Raw genomic sequence first — 19757 nt, forward strand, 5'->3', positions numbered from 1 at the left:
ATCAACAACTCTTGTGAGGCTGGTCAACGACGTACGTTGTAGGTTGCTCGAATGACAAGAGATTGGCATTAAAGTCCCGAGTATAAAGATAATGAATGCCTATGCTCTTTTAAAACGTATATCTTCAGAAAAACAAAACTGAAAATACATTCAACATGTTCAAGGGAATCCTTTATGATAAAACAAAGATATAATTTATAAACTTCTGTGTTTTACCTAAATACATGTAATTCATTGAAAATATCTTTTATTTGAAAAATCATTTTTGAATTCATTTTTGCTCTTTGTAATATGAAATTTAAAACATTTATTACAAAGCATCTGGACATTTAAAACTTAAGGCTAACAATTCCAGAAACATGATATGGCTCAAATTTTAAAATAAACATTTTAGCACTTGATTTCCTTATGAATCCTTGTAAGAGTGGAACAAAAACTTTAAGTGAAATGTACGTTTTTACAGTCGTATAATATATATGGTTGTTCAGGAAAAAATAAAAATGAGAACAGAAACTGCAGACATTTGTAAAATTTCGACAGTTTATATTGATTTTATATGATTTTATGAAAATACATGTACATGTAATGTAGAAATGGGATTGTTTTAAAATTCAATAATGTAGTTTTAAAAATGTAAGTAGACTCATTCATCATGTTTATGGCACGATCTTTTACCAAGTATGATTACAGGTTGCTTTCAGATGACAAAACAACTGTTTTACATATAAATACATGTAGATATTAGTGTCTGTAAAGTGAATTGAAAATGAATTCTTAATTATTTCATCAATACATTCCATTATCTGTAAGATTTTTTAACAGTTGCAACTTGTAAGTTTAGATCCTTTATAAACTGTATACTGATAAATGTACACGGAAGAGTTCTTTGAAGCTAAAACATTTTATTTCAAAATCATACTTTTTTAAAAGTGTAACCCCAAACAAGGCATAAACATGATAAAGGAACAAATGAGCACAGAAATATATTTGTTACGAACATATTTACAAAGCAGAGGCAGATCCAGAAAAAAAATATAAGGGTGGGAATGGAGGGGTTGTGACTCATGTCTGTACCTTCTCCATCCAGAAAGGGGTGGGTGAAGAGCCCAAAAATTGCATAAAATAGACCATTTGAGCTATTCTATGATGCATCACATTATACATGTATTTTTGCATGTCAACACAACTTCATTACACAGTTCAACCCATTGGTGTTTAATTTTTTCATAAGTTGTTTCCCTTTCGAATTTAGGTACATTAGGAATTTCAGTTGAAATAATTTGAATAAACACCATATATAAGAATGCTTTCATGTTTATTTGACAATTTGTCATTTATTTCTTCATAAAGTTTTGATATTTTGTTTGGATTCAATTTTTTACACTGTCTTGATGTTCAACATTGAATTTATGGACTCCTTTGATTTCCTTTTGTAATATTGTCTTGTACTTTCACTTGGTTTGATTGATTTTCCTCCTGTCACCACTTTAAGTATGTCCTTGGGTTTTGCAGAGACCTATAATACAATAAGATAGACACTGATTTTCAGGACACAAGAATTTACTTATTTTTCTCTCCTCAATATATAATATATATTTCTTTAGTTTTTGAGAATGTTTGAACATTTTATATCATAACACTTTCAATTAAAGTACACACCTCAGAGCCTAGTAATCATAGTACACATTGATATTTAAATTATACATGTAGTTAGAAAGAATAAAAATACTAAAACAGCATATAAAACTTTTGAAAACAAGAAATGCTTAAAGAAACTTGTATATGGCATTGAGAAGGTGTTGCAAATATTCTAAATCAGTGACAAGTAGGTTCAGATACTAGTCAGGGCAACAGCTGTATCAGGTTTTGAGTCTATAGTTTCTGATTGACCAATATTTTCCTATAATGGGGGGGGGGGGGGGGGGGGGGGGGGCTTTGACCTCATTATCAGAAGGGTTCATATAGTGCTTGTATATCAGGATTATTTATATAATACTGCTCTGCCAAGTTTGAGGTTTATAAAACATTTACACTGTAGTCATTGGTACATATGTGCTACATGTATTTAGAGATATGTATTTACCAAAGAGGTTTGCAATGCATGTAGTGATGGTAATGACACTCCATGATGCTGGTATGAAAACTTTAAAGAAATATACATTAGCTAAATGACTTGATCTTTGTTATATTTATATATTAATATTAGAAATATACATTCAAGAACCCATGCATTGACCATGCATTGACCAGTCCCCATGACCATATCAAAGTGAGGCAGGCTTTAAATAGTAATATAATACAATGTAGATATCTAATAAAAATGTCAAGAAGACTCAACTTAGTCTTATTGATTGATATGAAGATTTATAATTAACATTATGAATTGTTTGATAATAAAATGGAATTCTTTAAAAACTACAGACCCTAAATATTTTCTTTGATATGTCTAATAGTATGCATATATTTTTAAAATATGAATTCTGAATTTCTGAGCTGGATGGTGACCACTAAAACAAATGATTTTGTGCATATGAAATAATATTTTAAAAATTGTGTGTGTTTATATAGAATACCTTGAAGGAAAAAAATGATGTGTATATAAAATAAATTGAAGAAAAAAATCCCATCAAATTTGAGATTAGCATGCTAATCTGGATACCTAACCACTACACCATCTATAAATTGAATATATGAGGATTACATTATATACTAATTCTAAACATTGCGTCTCACAAAGTCATATGTCTTGCATTTTTATATGCAAATTCAACTGAAATCTACATGTAGTACATAAAACCACTCTTTTGAGATGATACCTACTCCTACTGATCCTTATAGTTAGGCATAATCTACATTTTTATCTGAGACAGGAAGCATTTGTGTGGAGGATACGTAGATGTCTGCTATTATTGCAGACCATTACAAATGAAATATGCCGTCGATTAGGCCTAAAACATATCATAGTGTAACTGTTGAAAGTATGAGACTTTTTGAAACAAGGGAGTGGGTGTCATCTGTACACAGTCGTCTCATACAATGCTACATTGTATAATACAACATTCGTAATGATTTTTATGCTAGTAATAATAAATATTGCGAATTTTGACTTATTAAATATGTAAATCACATCATTTGAAATTACCAGAATGCGCCGACTTGGTGACATGTCATATAAGATATGTTGCTCGGTCTTCGTTGTCGGCTGCTCCACACACGGTCTATCTTCAGTGATGCCATATATATATGCATCAATGTATTTCTGACACTCTCCGAAGGTAAATATATTCGTTTCCTTTAGATAAGGCTTGAGGGTAGATCACACTCTGTCGGAATATTGTCCTACACGGCATTCAGTTTTGGATCCGCCATATTCCGCCTACTCAGCTTGTTGACAACGCAGCACTCCTAGCGATCATCGAGGTTAAATTCAAGAACGATAACCAAAATTGCATTAAAATCGAAACATTCAGAGAGGTTTTAAAATGTTATATTGAAGCTTTCAAAAAAAATATTTATTTCAAAGCATGCCTTTTTTATTTGTTTAATGTTATATAATGATATATTTTCATACCCGCTTTGCTGTTTTTAGATTTCAAAGGGATTACAAGTAGTGTTTTTGTATAGATTTGCACTAAGCGTGAATTCTCCATGTTCATAATTATCTGTCCATAATTTTGGAACAAGGCGAAATAAATCAAATCTACTTTGTATATTTGCTAAACATATTACGGTGAGATAGTATGCTAAGTTTGGGTTCATTTCGTGAACATGGACTTATCACGAAAATGCGATTTTGCCTGATTTTTACGTGGAACTATACTTAAGTGCGAAACCGTCCCTTCCTACCATGAAACTTATATTTTGCTTTAAAACATAAACCAACAATTCTTAATTGTAATTTCTTTCCATCTTTAAAAAGGGTATTGACATCCCAATATTTAGTGGGAAGTTCCCAGGTATCGCCCGCTAGTGACAGTCTACTGGCAAAGCCAGACATCCATTGGAAGGATGCTGATATGAAGGACACAAGGACACCTGATCCAAGAACTGTGGCATTTCATTCGGAGCGACAGCCTGGCATTCAGTTGGTATGACTCTTTGAGGTTGAATATAGGGTTATATCTGTATACATTTGGTTAACATTCAATTAAATCCAGATAATACATTCACAAATGGAATCCTGGCGTCATGATACACTGATATGTGTGTACCATTTTACTGTTTTTACTGCATGACTAGGTACCACATACATGTACATACAAAAAGAGACAAAAAACGGAAAATCATTATTCTTTTTCTAATTATAAGGTATGACAAGTTACATGTAAATGCTGAAAAATAAGGTGTGGTGGCCAATACTGATTTTATTTGCAATTTCCTTTCAGATATGGGACCCGATTATTCAGAGAACTGCAGATTTTATGAAGCTGTTTTTGACAGAAGATTTGGTTTTCTCTATCTGTGTTGCCACCAACCATTATGCTGAGATGGTCATATCTAGGGGGAAGGATTGTCATTATGCTTCCCAAGGAAGTTCACAGCCTAGCTCTCACTGAAGAGGAATTGTACATTACTAGTTTTAAAGTACCGATATTGTGACAGTGATTTCCAGTTTAAAACGAGTAATAAAATGCATAATAAAAAGATTATCTTTACCAAAATTAATCTTGCTGTGCGTCTAACACATTTATTAGATGTGTACTACAATAACCTCTGATAAAATTTCATAAGTAATTAAATGTATACTAGTAATTTTTTCAGCGGGCCTTGACTATAGAAAACATTTACAGAGCCAATTGAGCATTCAAAAGCTCTGACGATACATTAGTTTTTAGCGCTAAGTATTAAGAAATTCTTTTCCCCCCCAGATTTTTGTGCATTATCTTATACATGTCAGCTGTGAAGTTCCAGTCGATAGACAGATATTGGTCAATGCATGCCCCTATCGGAACAACCCAGTACAGTGTATCAAGAATGATGTCTAGAAATAGGCTTTCAGAGGTTGAATATATTAAGAACATTTTTATTAAAATTTATATGATTCAAGTACATTTAAATCTAGTGATTGAAATTAAGTACTTGGAACATTCGTATACGTTGAACTTGGAGAGGAAAACGGGTAGTACTTTTTGATAACATTTGATAACCCGAAGGTGCTGTTGCTTAGCAACCAAATATATTTGAATACAAAAAATTAAATTATTTTAGATTAACAATAAAGATCTTTGTTTTAATGTTGCAATATTTATTCTAATTAGTGGAACATAATGGCAAAACGTCATATTATTAGAAAATGATGGATATGTACAATGTATATAAAGTACAAAGTTTCCATTTGATGACCTTTGACCTTAATTCTCATCATCATATTTTTTTGTTAAAAACCTTTTAAAATGATTAAGATTTATTTAAAAATTATATTTTTAAAATAATGTGACATTTACTAATCATCATTCAATGTAATTATTTTTAAATTGTGTCGAATGCATGCAGAAAGGCAAATTATGGTCAAAATTTTACTATGAGTGTTGTTACTTAGCAAACAAAAATATTTGTTTGTCAATAAAATTGATTAATTTGATTGTGATGTTTTTGTGGTATTTTATAAGGCACATCAGCTCATACATTTAGAATTTCCTCATAATATATATATTTAAGAGGGAAAAAAAATTGCAAAAATTGCACTTATATGACCTTTGACCCTATAGACTTCTTTGAGGTCATGGGATACATTGACAAACTTTATAAGAAATTATTCCCTGTCCAATTCCTAACAAAATTATATGTCATATGCCTATCCCAAATTGTGATACATGCAGATTTAAGTCGATGTAAAAATTTTGTCATTTAGTCTTTAAAAACCTCTAAAATGTGCCAGTAGAGAAAGGGTTTATATATTACTATGTCCAGTTTAACCCTTGACCTTTTGACCATGTGGCCCTCAAAATCAATAGGGGTCATCTTCTCCTGAATATGTACCAGTGTATCAAGATTGATGTCTGTCAAGCAAAATTGAGTGGCCAGTATATTCCTATGTCCAGTTTGACCCTTGACCTTTGACCATGTAACCTCAAAATTAATAGGGGTCATCTACTCCTTGGGATGTGCCAGCGTACCAAGTTTGATATCTGTCAAGCAAATGGTTCTCAAAATATTGGACAGACAGTATATTCCTATCTCCAGTTTGATCCTTGACCTTTGACCATGTGACCTCAAAGTCAATAGAGGTCATCTACTCCTTGGGATGTACCAGTGTACTAAGTTTTATTGACACCTTGGCCCATATCTTAAGATTTTCCCTATATATTTGAATGTAAAACTTTGATCCCTATTGTGGCCCCAACCTACTGCCAGGGGCCATGATTTTTACAAACTTGAATCTGCACTATGTCAGGAAGTTTTCATGTCAATGTAAACTTCTTTGGCTTAATGGTTCTTGAGGAGAAGACTTTTAAATATTTTTTCTGTATATATTTGTATGTAAAACTCTGATCCCCTATTGCGGCCCCATCCTACCCCTGGGAGCTATGATTTTAACAAATTTGAATATGCACTGTCAGAAAGCTTTCATGTAAATCTCAGCTTTTCTGGCTCAGTGTTTTCCGGGTCCATTGGTTCTTAAAAAGAAGATTTTATAGATTTTTCCTATATATTTGTACATGTATATAAAACTTTGATCCCCTTTTTTTTCCCCATCCTACACCAGAGGGTCATGACTTTAACAAACTTGAATCAGCACTATATCGGGAAGTGTTCGTGTAAATTTCAGCTCTTCTGGCTCAGTGGTTCTTTAGAAGAAGATTTTAAATTACCCGACTATATTTTTGCATTTTTGTGAAGGACTTTTCATTTGAGCAAACTTGAAAGCCCTTCACCCAAGGACGCTTTTGGCCAAGTTTGGTTATAACGAGCGCATTTGTATTCAAATATATTTGGTTGCTAAGCAACAGCACCTTCGGGTTATTTAATGACTAGAGCGCGGGAAATAATCCGAGCTAAATCTCAACCTCTAACAAGAATTTTTTTTTGACGCCAATCCCAGAAGTCCCTCGTACAAAATGGCGGATGGTTCGATTCGTAAAATAATAATAATAAAAAAAACTCTTCGAAGTATTACAAACCTTTCTTATTTGATCGGAAAGGATGACAATCATATTCTTCCCCCTTTTTTTTCTTTTTAAAGTTGTCTAAAGAAATGTAAACAGTCACATCACAACTACCAGGCTACGTCACAACACGCTCGTTGCATTTCCTGCTAAACTGGTTCCTACTTTGGCGAGAAGAGCAAGACAGTAATCCTACGTATTGACAGTGAACCAGATCAGTTTTCCTTGTTTTCAATATCAAATTTTTGAAAATGTAATAATAATGTTTTTAAGTATATTTTTCATATATGTTTCCGCCAGACCATGAAGCATCAATCGGAACCTTCCGTAATAGGCCGAGTGATGTTCCGATTGCATGAGGCATACGTTCGGCTGCTTTTGTAAATTTTGATGACCTCGCAAACAACCGGACGTCTGATATTTTTTTTTTAAACCGTAAACATAAGTACAACGTCCCCTCCCCCTTTTCAATTGAGATATATCGTGATAAAAAAATATGTCGATATAGATATATATATTTGAAAGTAGAAAACTTTCAATCTTTTGTCAGATATGTTGCGCTCACCCCAACGGTCACAACGTAATCATATTAATTGGCCCAGTGGTTCTGGAGAAGAAGTCGAAAATATAAAAAGTTTACAGACAGACAGACAATAGGCGATCAGAAAAGCTCACTTGAGCTTTCAGCTCAAGTGATTTAAAATACGGGTAGGAGTTAAAACTGTTTACCACTGAGTTGCACTGATTACCACCATAAATCAACTCGTTCTCTTAGAGATAAAGTTAGTATTTCGCACATGGGGTTCAGCCCACTGGACGAAATGGACATGTCGCTCCATAAAAATATATTTTGATTAGCAATTAACCCACAAAACAATCCCCATATTGTCTTGCTGAATAATATCTTGATATTGGTAATTATATCTATGACATTCTAAATGAAATGATTAGAGTCTTATAGTAGTTGGAAAATCTTTAATAAAATTTATGACCATAGCTAAAATATGTAAATTACCTTCATCGTCCATGTTTACGGGTCCATCTTCATGATCTGGTTTAGCTCCCTTGGGCAGTATCCAATGTAAGAACCTTCTAGCCCTAGGCCTGTTCTCTTTAGAATGCCAAATAGAAAACATTTTAAGTTACCATATTATACAAACTAAGAATAGCCGTACGCTCCCAACCACCGTAAAAACTATACTATTTTGTTGCACATGTCTTCAGAATTCACTTTTGTGTATTAGTTTCCTCATGTGTACCACATGTTGCCATGCATTGTCATCATGTCACATTAGTAACGTATAGTTTATAAACTGAATCAACAACAAAATAAACACAAAACAGAATTCATTAAGTTTCCATACTTTCAAAATTACCATCTAATATGAAATGTGTTGCTGATTTTAACGCATCAAATTATCTACCGATTCTTATAACTGTCATTTACACTTTTCATTACAGATAATGTGTTTTTTGTAAAACAGTGTCCTTTCATGTGTACATATATGTAATTTTGCTTTATAATTTTCATTTCGACAAGTCATTTTCAGTTTTGTTTGAAGTATATGTCCTTAAGACATGGTGGATTAATATCTAAACCACCGTGATAGCAAATATGCGATACACATTAATCAAATGACACAGATATAATAAATTATGTATTCTCCAAAAAAAAAAGAAGAAAGAAATACACCTTATCCCTATGATCCGCTGCATAAAATTCCTGTTCTAATAATTTCTTTTGAATAGTGTATACCCTGATCAAATAATTTTCTTCACTATGAACTACACCTACACATGAATAAGTGGTCCATGTGATTCTCATATAAAAATGCAAAGACAACAAACAGTAATCAACCTCATGAATAACATATATAATGCAAAATTAAGAGCAAGAAAAACATGAACTCCAAGACACATTGCAGGTGGGATCAGTAACCTAAGGGAGGACAGCATTTTTTCCCTCTTATATAACTAATATTGATAAACGGTACCATTCCCAATGCCAAAAACCGTTGATTTTTCCCAATTTTGAGACTAAAAATTCCCAATTCAATTGCCAAAAAATTGACAGCTGATATCGTAATTTACTTAGTCTCAAATGTTGTACGAGTTAACTAAAACGTTCACTTCCGGTATTAAATCGAAAGAACAAATCATGGCAGTGTGCGTGTTGTAGAGCTATGATTATTTTAAAACAAGCCTACGATGATTCCTTAGGTCTCACAACAGGAAATATTATCATAACAAAAAGCCCATGGGCCACATCATTCACCTGATCGAGTCATCTTGGCCCATATCTGAAGACTTTCCTAATATATTTGCATGTAAAACCTTAGTCCCTAATATGGCCCCAACCTACCCTTCGAGACCATGATTTTTGCAAACTTGAATCTACACTATGTCAGAAAGCTTTCATGTAAATGTCAACTTGTTTGGCCCAATGGTTCTTGAGAAGAAGATAGGGTTGTAAAGATTTTCCCTATATTTGTATGTAGAACTTTGATCCCCTATTGTTGCCCCATCCTACCCCGGGGGGCGGGTGATGATTTGAACAAACTTGAATCTGCACTATGTCAGAAAGCTTTAATGTAAATATCAGCTTTTCTGGCTCAGTGGTTCTTGAGAGAAAGATTTTTAAAGATTTTCCCTATTTGATCCCCCTTGTGGCCCCATCCTACCCCCAGGGGGCAACATTTGAACAAACCTGAATCTGCACTATGTCAGAAAGCTTTCATGTAAATATCAGCTTTTCTGGCTCAGTGGTTCTTAAGATTTTCCCTATATATTTGTATGTAAAACTTTGGTCCTCTATTGTGGCCCCATCCTACCCCCGGGGGCCATGATTTGAAGAAACTTAAATCTGCACTAGGTTAGGATGCATGCTTTCATGTAAATATCAGCTTTTTTGACTCAGTGGTTCTTGAGAAGAATATTTTTAAATGACCCCACCCTATTTTTGCATTTTTGTGATTATCTCCCCTTTGAAAGGGACATGGCCCTTCATTTGAACAAATTTGAAAGCCCTTCACCCAAGGATGCATTTTGGCTTGGCTTATTTGGTTGAAATTGGCCCAATGGTTCTGGAGAAGAAGTCGAAAATGTAAAAAGTTTACAGACAGATGGACAGACAGACAGACGAAAGGACAGACGACGGATAACAGGCGATCAGAATAGCTAAAAAAGTTTGTAAAGAGATGAATATACTTCTTGTTTTTTTTTTCTATTTTCCCTTTCATTTAGTTGAAATCATTTGCCGATACATTGGTAGAAAATTCCCAATTTGTTCGATTTTGACACTATTTTTCCCAATCTAATCGGTACCGCTACCAGTGGGTAGAAAAAAAACGCTGGAGGAGTAAGTATCCCCAGCTGATTGGTCCCTGAGTGAACCCCCTTACCAAAATTCATACATCTGGGATCATTAAATTTACATTTGTGATAAAGGGCTGTCTGATTCTTCTAAATATACATTTAGTTTCAATTTAGTATTACTAGCCGCCAACAGCATTAAAGTAAATGTTTTACACATAAACACGGTTTACACCATATACAAGTTTGCCCCCGCCCTCGAGTCAAAATCTCTTTCACGCGAATCACAAAATTACAATTTTGGCAGAGGCATTCTCCAATTGATTTTCTGAGTTTACTCTCAGTTAACCTAACAAATGGCGTGTCATGGACACTGTCATGGAAGCGCAGCTTCTAATTCACAGGGAATGTTCATTCCATTAATATTCCATGTAAATGAAGTTAAAAATGTCTTGGAGCTCTGTGTCATGAAAGTGCCCAACCTGCTGTTCAAGTTTAATTCCTATGGAATGATGTACCAGCAATTTCATTTAGTGTCTTTTTGAAATCCAATGATACGTACCTCGTTGCATGCGTTTGTAAACAATGCAAATCACAAGCAAAATAGAGATCCCGGATAGAGCATTCCAAGTGTGACTAGAATAGAAGAACACGTCCGTGTGTATACATGTACTAAAGGAAAACAGTTTTGCATTATCTAATTGACTTCCAATCCATTGTCATATTACCCATCGTCGGAAACCCACGGTTGATTACACTTCATTCCTCTCTGCACCACCCATGGATCCATTCATTAATTCTTACTCGCTCGTTCTCATGAATGATTAATGAGGCAATTTAATTGGGCGCTCATTGTATACCCTGAGGGAATTTTTCCAATCAACAAGACGCTTTCAGCCCAATTTCGGTATACAATTCTGATAGCAAAGTTAAGTTGATGCTACCTTTAAAACCAGAAGAATTCTGTTACTATAACGATTACTTTGATTGGACGATATTTTTAAATGTTTATTCATGAGAACGAGCAAGTACTAGTAGGAATGAATGGACCCACGGGTGATGGAGAGAGGAACAAAGCATATTCAACCGTGGGTTTCTGACGATGCATATTACCTTTACTGAGAAATACTGTTGCTGCAATAAAACACAAACAAGAGTCGGTGGAATTGTCAGTTACTTACACACAATATCATGAGTTTAATGACAGTAAACATGACTACTGGGATCCTGCTTTATGAAATATGCGAACATTTTTACTTGACATTGGACCTACCCTGCTCTAAACTTTGTACGACCTTTCAGATTTTAGAAATACTGTTTGAAATGTGATTGATTCCATATGGAATACCAACAAGTTTACCTTAATATATTTGATCTTAATATATTTTGACAGATTCTGTTCACTTCATTAAAAGAATAGACGTATTATGTTTATGTATTTATGGTGGATATCCAACATGCTTCATATATCATAATTCAAGTAACAGGCAGTTTGAATAAGGAAGTCAATCGTTACAATCTATTTATCCCGAATTTGTAAAAGAATTGAAATGGTAGTGATCACAAAAAAGTAAAATGTTCAATACTTAGTAACTGAACAATTTGGCCCCACCCCAATTCCAAAATCGCTACCCATATGGGATGATGATATTTACAAATTTAGTAAAAGGGCTACCTGCTCTTCCTAAAATGATATGTAGTTTTTATTTAGTATCAATGGAACTAAAGAAGATAGCATTGAAATGTTTTACACATAAATACTATATACCAAGTTTGACCCCACCTTAAGTCTGCATGAGCCTCTACCCCGGATATCATGATACAGGCCCTGAAGTGTGCTACTACGTACACCTCCAAAGCGTTTCGTTCCATGTAAACCGTTCACCATTCCGTGCAGACCATTCAGTGTTTCGTGCAAACCATTCACCATTCCGTGCAGACAGTTCAGCATTCCGTGCAAATCATTTCGTGCAAGAATCGTTCCGTGCATGATGAAGCCACGCCCATAGAAACGTGCAGATCATTCAAACCACACCCTTGGAAATGTACAGACCGTGCAAGTCATTTCGGCATGGGATGTATAGGTACAGGTAAACATTGTTGGGGATTTGACCTATTATTTCAAAATGTCTATAAGATAATCCGATACCACTTTCTCAACCTTGGTAGTTTCTAGCAAGTGCAGAGACATGTAATATCTCTGCCCTCGTTATTTTTTTTTTTATTGTTTGTATATAGGAATAATTTATTTGTCTAGTTTCATTTGTATGATCAAGTTTCCCTTTTTAAATAAAAAATATTTTCATCAAAATCGTTTATCGGAACTGTCTGCATAATGCAAAGATCGACCTGTGTATAACTTGATGTGTACATGTATCTTCTACGCAAATTCCAAGTCCCCCTTCCTTTTTTTTTACCACAATAGAGGTCAGATAATGAAGGTGTGAAAATTGGCGGGGAGTGTGTGGGGGGGGGGGGGGGGGGGGGGGGAATTGAAATATGACAAAAGAGGTGTTTATATGTTTTGTCTCTCGATAGGTTTAAAATTGAGGCAAATGCAACAATCTAATTAAAATTGGATGTTAAATCCGCTCGCATATCGCATTATTTATTTTATCTATTCATTTATATGATTTATATTTCTCAATTTATTTCAATCACATTTTGATTGTTTCTTTTGGTTTTGTATCTTCCTTTCTTATCCAAGATGACAGCTAGGTTCTCATCAACTGGCTAATTCTATGTCTAAATGCACCCCCCTCCCATCCGAGAATATGTTCCAGTCTTACAAGAATCTTTAAAATCATTTTATTTGTTGTCATACACGTATGTAAAAATGTGTAGGTTTATTCAAGATCTGTCTTTGAGAAGAGGCCTGTAATATACAAATTGCACACATGTTTTAACGGCACTCAGATTGAATGTACAAAAATAGCGATGCAGACATGACTTTTTCAATGAATTTAATCATTTCAAAGCAATGAATAAATAAAGTTGAATAATAAATATTCCATGACGATACAATTTATGCATGTTTTTCCTTTATTTCCGAAGTTAAAAAATATTCATTTCCTTTTATTCCAATGTGTTCGTAAGTCGTTAAACTATTATTCCTTGTTTAAACTAACCCCAGAATGAAACAAATAATGCCGAAAACAATCAAAGTGTGCAGGTCATGCCTAGCATTTTGTGCAGACCGTTCACAACCCTCTCTCCGCCAAAAAATAATTCAATCTTTCCTGACAAGATGTTTCTTTAAATCATTTTATCTGTTTTCATACACATACACATGTATATAAAATGTATCAGGTTTATTCAACATCTGTCTTTGTGAAGAAGCCTGGAATATACAAATTGCAAATGTATTTTAACTACACTCACAGTGAATGTACAAAATAGCGAAACAGACGAGACCATCTCATATTCAGTTTCAAAGAATCTAATAGAGCAATGAATCAATAAAATTTTATTAATCAATATTCCGTGACGATATGATTTTTGCATATTTTTCTTTCTTTCCGAAAAAAAAATTCATTTGTTTTCATTCCAACGAGTTCATAAGTCATTGATCTAATAAGCAAAAATGAAATTTACCGCATCGTACATAAGCAATAATTCTAAAATGAATCAATATCATTTCTTTCTAAACCTTTTTTAATATCTAGAATACTGCAATTATATTGAAACTATTTGAACCAAATATTACCGAAAAAAATCACAGCATGCAGGCCACGCCTACCGTTTCGTGCAGACCGTTTCGTGCAAACCGTTAACCGTTCCTTTCATAACGTTCAGCATTTCGTGCAAACAGTTCACCGTTCCGTGCAGATCATTGAGCGTTTCGTGCAAACCATTCACCATTCCGGAACGTGTAAGAATCATTACGTACCGTTCCGTGCAAGTGGTGTAGTTAAGTAAGCTTCAGGGTCTGTAATTACAATTTTGGTCGAAATCCTGCTCTACATCACTATGCATTTAGTTTTTCTTATACATGTGCAGTTGTAGAGAAGAAACTTTTTTGAAAATTAGTATATTTTTGGCATTTTTCACACCATCCCCAACTCCCCAGGGGTGCAGGAGTCCTCAAATTTAAATTGTATCCCCATTATCATAAATATTTTTCATGCCACATTCGACAAGAAATAGTTGGTCATTGTCAAGTTACAAATGTTCAATTGTTAACACACAATGGACGGCGGACGCTGACCAATTGCAATAGGTCATCTAATGTGTTTCAAATTAGTAGAGTGACATAAACATAATATACAAGTAATAATACAGCGGGTTTTTTTCTTTCTTATATAACTGCAGGTACCGATAAACGATACCATTCCCAATGCCAAAAAAAAAAACATTGATTTTTCCCAATTTCGAGACTGAAAATTCACAATTTACTTGCCAAAAAATAGACCGCTGACATCGCAATTTATGTAGTCTGAAACATTGTATGAGTTAGCTAAAACGTTCACTTCCTAAATTAAATTGAAAGTACAGATCATGGCAGTGTGCATGTTGTAGAGCTACGACAATTCTAGAATGAGCCTACGATGATTCCTGATGTCTCACAACAGCCAATATTACCGTAAAAAATTTAAACATTATAGCAAGAGATAAAATCAATATATGCTCCCAGGACTGCATGAGTCGAGTTGCATGGGGTCTTCGTAACTTGCTATCCAACAATATAACCAAGTTTCATTTGATTCAGTTTTAAACTTTTCGAGTTACTGTCCAGAAACCATATTTGTCTGAAGTTTTCAATCTATTTTCGGTCACTGTGACCTTGACCTTATTTCTTCAAAATAAATAGGGGCCTTGCTTTGCTGGTATCCAACAATATATCCAAGTTTCATTTGATTCAAATTAAAAATAATTTCGAGTTATCCTCCTGAATCCAAATTTTTTTTGGAATTTTAAATCTATTTTCGGTCAGTGACCTTGACCTTTGACTTATTTTCTCCAAAATCAATAGGGGTCTTCCTTACCTGGTACATAACAATATCTTTAAGTATCATTTGATTCGGATTTAAACTTTCTGAGTTATTATCCGGAAACCAAATTTTTCTAAAATTTTTATTTTATTTACGGTCACTGCAGTGTGCGAAACTAACTTTAAAGTCCTATAGACTTTAGGTCCATAGTCATTTTATTTCCTATAGACCACAACAAATTCATATAAACCGAAATTTATCATGCAATATTCATTGTTATTTGAAAATAAATAATGGACACAAATTCGGTTTGGTAATTTGTTCATAACTTAATTATATTCTTTTTCAATTTCATGCACATCAAGCTTTTCAATTAGAATTTCGTTTTCTTTTTCATTTTGTTCCAGCTCAGTTTCACTGCCTGATTCTTCATCTAAGTCACATTTACTACGTTTCATTTTCTCATGATTTTCTGCGACTTTAACCTTGCTGGAACTTGTTGTACTGACTGCTTTCTGTTTCATTCAAGTGCGTGCTCCCCCTTCCACATATTTTTAAAACCGTTCAAAAGGGACATTGCGAATTTGCACGAAAATGGCGTACATCGTAGTAAATATCAAATTGCACCCCCCCCCCCCCCCCCCCCCCCCCTGTTGAAAATGGAATAATCTGATTTGAATGATTTGTAATTACATTGTGGAACATTTTATTACAGTTAAGGGGTGAACAGAAACATCAGCATACCACATATAAACTGGTCCCACTTCTCATATATGTTTAATAAGCGGCGGGGAACCAATTTTTTTACTCAGAATTTCTATAGACAAGATGGTCTATAGCTATTTTGATTATTATAGACCGACTTGATTTTCTATAGACATTGTCTATCGGTCCATGGTTAATTTCGCACACTGTCACTGTGACCTTGACCTTTAACCATCTTTCTCCAAATAATAGGGGTCTTCCTTACCTGGTACCCAACAATATATCAAAGTTTCATTTGATTAGATTGTAAACTTTTCGAGCTATCATCTGGAAACCAATTGTTGGACGCCCAACCGTCCGCCCAGCAGCCCACATCACCAAACCAATAGCAAAGTTCAACTTCGTTGCAACTCGGCTAATAAATTTTGCAAGAGATGAATACTTCTTGTTTTGTTCTTTAGTTCTTTTTCTTTTAGTTGAAATCATTTGCCGATATATTGGCAGAAAATTCCCAAATTGTTCAATTTCGACGCTATTTTTCCCAATTGGATGGGTACCAGTACCAATGGCTAGAACAAGAGGCCCATGGGCCATATCGCTCACCTGAGTCACCTTGGCCCATATCTGAAGACTTTCCATATATATTTGCATGTAAAACCTTGGTCCCTATTATGGCCCAAACTACCCTTTGCAAACTTGAATCTACATTATGTCAGAAAGCTTTCATGTAAATGTCAACTTCTTTGGCCCAATGGTTCTTTTAAAGCTTTTTTCTATATTTGTATGTAAAACTTTGACCCCCCCCCCTCCCCCCCCCCCCACTTGTGGCCCCATCCTACCCCCCGGGGACCATGATTTGAACAAACTTGAATCTGCACTATGTCAGAAAGTTTTCTTGTAAATATCAGTTTTTCTGACTCAGTGGTTATTGAGAAAAAGATTTTAACTATATATTTGTATGTAAAACTTTAATCCCCCTTGTGGCCCCATCCTACCCCTGGAGCCCATGATTTGAAGAAACTTGAATCTGTACTACGTCAGTAAGTTTTCATGTAAAAATCAGCTTTTCTGGCTCAGTGGTTCTTGAGAAGAAGATTTTTCCTACATATTTGTATGTAAAACTTTGATCCCCTATTGTGGCCCCATCCAACCCCCGGAGCCCATGATTTGAACAAACTTGAATCTGCATTATGTCAGGAAGCTTTCATGTAAATCTCAGCTTTTCTGGCTTAGTGGTTCTTCAGAAGAAGATTTTTAAAGTTTTTCCCTATATATTTGTGTGTAAAACTTTGATCCCCCCTTGGGGCCCCATCTTATCCCCAGGGGCCATGATTTGAACAAACTTGAATCTGCACTATGTCAGGAAGCTTTCATGTAAATCTCAGCTTTTCTGCCTTAGTGGTTCTTGAGAAGAAGATTTTTAAAGTTTTTCCCTATATATTTGTGTGTAAAACTTTGATCCCCCCTTGGGGCCCCATCTTATCCCCGGGGGCCATGATTTGAACAAACTTGAATCTGCACTATGTCAGAAAGTTTTCATGTAAAAATCAGCTTTTCTGGCTTAGTGGTTCTTGAGAAGATTTTTAAAGATTTTTCCTATATATTTGTATGTAAAACTTTGATCCCCTATTGTGGCCCCATCCAACCCCAGGGGCCCATGATTTGAACAAACTTGAATCTGCATTATGTCAGGAAGCTTTCATGTAAATCTCAGCTTTTCTGGCTTAGTGGTTTTTGAGAAGATTTTTAAAGTTTTTCCCTATATATTTGTGTGTAAAACTTTGATCCCCCCTTGGGGCCCCATCTTATCCCCGGGGGCCATGATTTGAACAAACTTGAATCTGCACTATGTCAGGAAGCTTTCATGTAAATCTCAGCTTTTCTGCTTAGTGGTTCTTGAGAAGAAGATTTTTAAAGTTTTTCCCTATATATTTGTGTGTAAAACTTTGATCCCCCCCCTTGGGGCCCCATCTTATCCCCGGGGGCCATGATTTGAACAAACTTGAATCTGCACTATGTCAGAAAGTTTTCATGTAAAAATCAGCTTTTCTGGCTTAGTGGTTCTTGAGAAGATTTTTAAAGATTTTTCCTTTATATTTGTATGTAAAACTTTGATCCCCTATTGTGGCCCCATCCAACCCAGGGGCCCATGATTTGAACAAACTTGAATCTGCATTATGTCAGGAAGCTTTCATGTAAATCTCAGCTTTTCTGGCTTAGTGGTTTTTGAGAAGATTTTTAAAGTTTTTCCCTATATATTTGTGTGTAAAACTTTGATCCCCCCTTGGGGCCCCATCCTACCACCGGGGGCCATTATTTGAACAAACTTGAATCTGCACTATGTCAGGAAGTTTTCATGTAAAAATCAGCTTTTGTGACTCAGTGGTTCTTGAGAAGAAGATTTTTAAAGATTTTTCCTATATATTTGTATGTAAAACTTTGATCCCCTATTGTGGCCCCATCCTACCACCGGGGGGCCATGATTTGAACAAACTTGAATCTGCAATATGCCAGGAAGCTTTCAGGTAAATTTCAGCTCTTCTGGCCCAGTGGTTCTTGAGAAGAAGATTTTTAAATGACCCCACCCTATTTTTGCATTTTTGTGATTATCTCCCCTTTGAAAGGGACATGGCCCTTCATTTGAACAAACTTGAAAGCCCTTCACCCAAGGATGCTTTTGGCCAAGTTAGGTTGAAATTGACCCAGTGGTTCTGGAGAAGAAGTCGAAAATGTGAAAAGTTTACAGACAGACGGACAGACAGACAGACGGACGCCGGACAAAATGTGATCAGAATAGCTCACTTGAACCTTCGGTTCAGGTGAGCTAAAAAACAAGATGTGTTTGTGAAACACAAATGCTCCCGATAATGGCCAATTCTGGAGATGGCAAAGGTCACAAGGACAAATATCTTGGTACCAGTAGAAAGATCTTGTCACAAGAAACGCTCATGTACACAATGAAAGCTCTAATATTTACCATTTAGAAGTTATGACCAATGTAAAAAAAAATTTAAAGTAGGTCAAATGTCAAGGTCAAAAGGTTTAGTACCAACGGAAAGGTCTTGTCACAAGAAATACTCATGTGAAATATCAAAGCTCTATCACTTACTGTTCAAAAGTTATTAGCAAGGTTAAAGTTTTCAAAAAGTAGGTCAAACTAGAAGGTCAAATGGCCAAAAATGTTGGTACCCACGGAAAGGTCTTGTCACAAGGAATACTCATGTGAAATATCAAAGCTCTATCACTTACTGTTCAAAAGTTATTAGCAAGGTTAAAGTTTCAGACAGAATTACAGGATTACAGAATGACAGACAGAACAAAAACGATATGTCCCCTCCCCCCTTCTAAAAATGCTGTAATATAACATATATTCTTAAATAAATATGGGGAGTTTATATGTTTCACTCACTCAGTCGAATCTGTCATTTTCGTGCTTCCCCTTTCTGTTTGCTGTTGAGTACTAGGTCCATCCGTTGTATGTTGAAATACAGCAAAATCAAAGCATTCGCCATCTGAAAGTATGTTACAATGAATATTACCATGATTCAAAAACCCATTGCTAACCCTACGAAATTGAGAAGATGAAAAGGTAAAGACAACTCAAAATTTCTAGTAAGAATACAAATTTAATAAGATATATGATCATAATCTTCAGATTATAAAGTCTCCCAAACGAAGTACCGTATAAAGGTGTCTTTTACTG

General features: G+C 34.9%; 1 protein-coding gene across 1 annotated transcript in view; it reads right to left on the minus strand.

Annotated features, from left to right (window-relative positions):
- Positions 1-907: 907 nt before the first annotated feature.
- LOC130052807 (uncharacterized) overlaps positions 908-19757 on the minus strand; it is a 56207-nt gene continuing 37357 nt past the window's right edge. Inside the window, exons 5-9 of the mRNA XM_056158849.1 lie at positions 19464-19566; positions 10981-11054; positions 8122-8217; positions 3143-3405; positions 908-1516 (exon numbers count right to left, since the gene is read on the minus strand). Of these exons, the coding sequence (XP_056014824.1) occupies positions 3377-3405; positions 8122-8217; positions 10981-11054; positions 19464-19566 (302 nt within the window). The 3' untranslated portion in view covers positions 908-1516; positions 3143-3376. The remainder of the gene's footprint in view (positions 1517-3142; positions 3406-8121; positions 8218-10980; positions 11055-19463; positions 19567-19757) is intronic.

The sequence above is a fragment of the Ostrea edulis genome, chromosome 3 (assembly GCF_947568905.1).
Source record: "Ostrea edulis chromosome 3, xbOstEdul1.1, whole genome shotgun sequence".
NCBI lineage: Eukaryota > Metazoa > Mollusca > Bivalvia > Ostreida > Ostreidae > Ostrea > Ostrea edulis.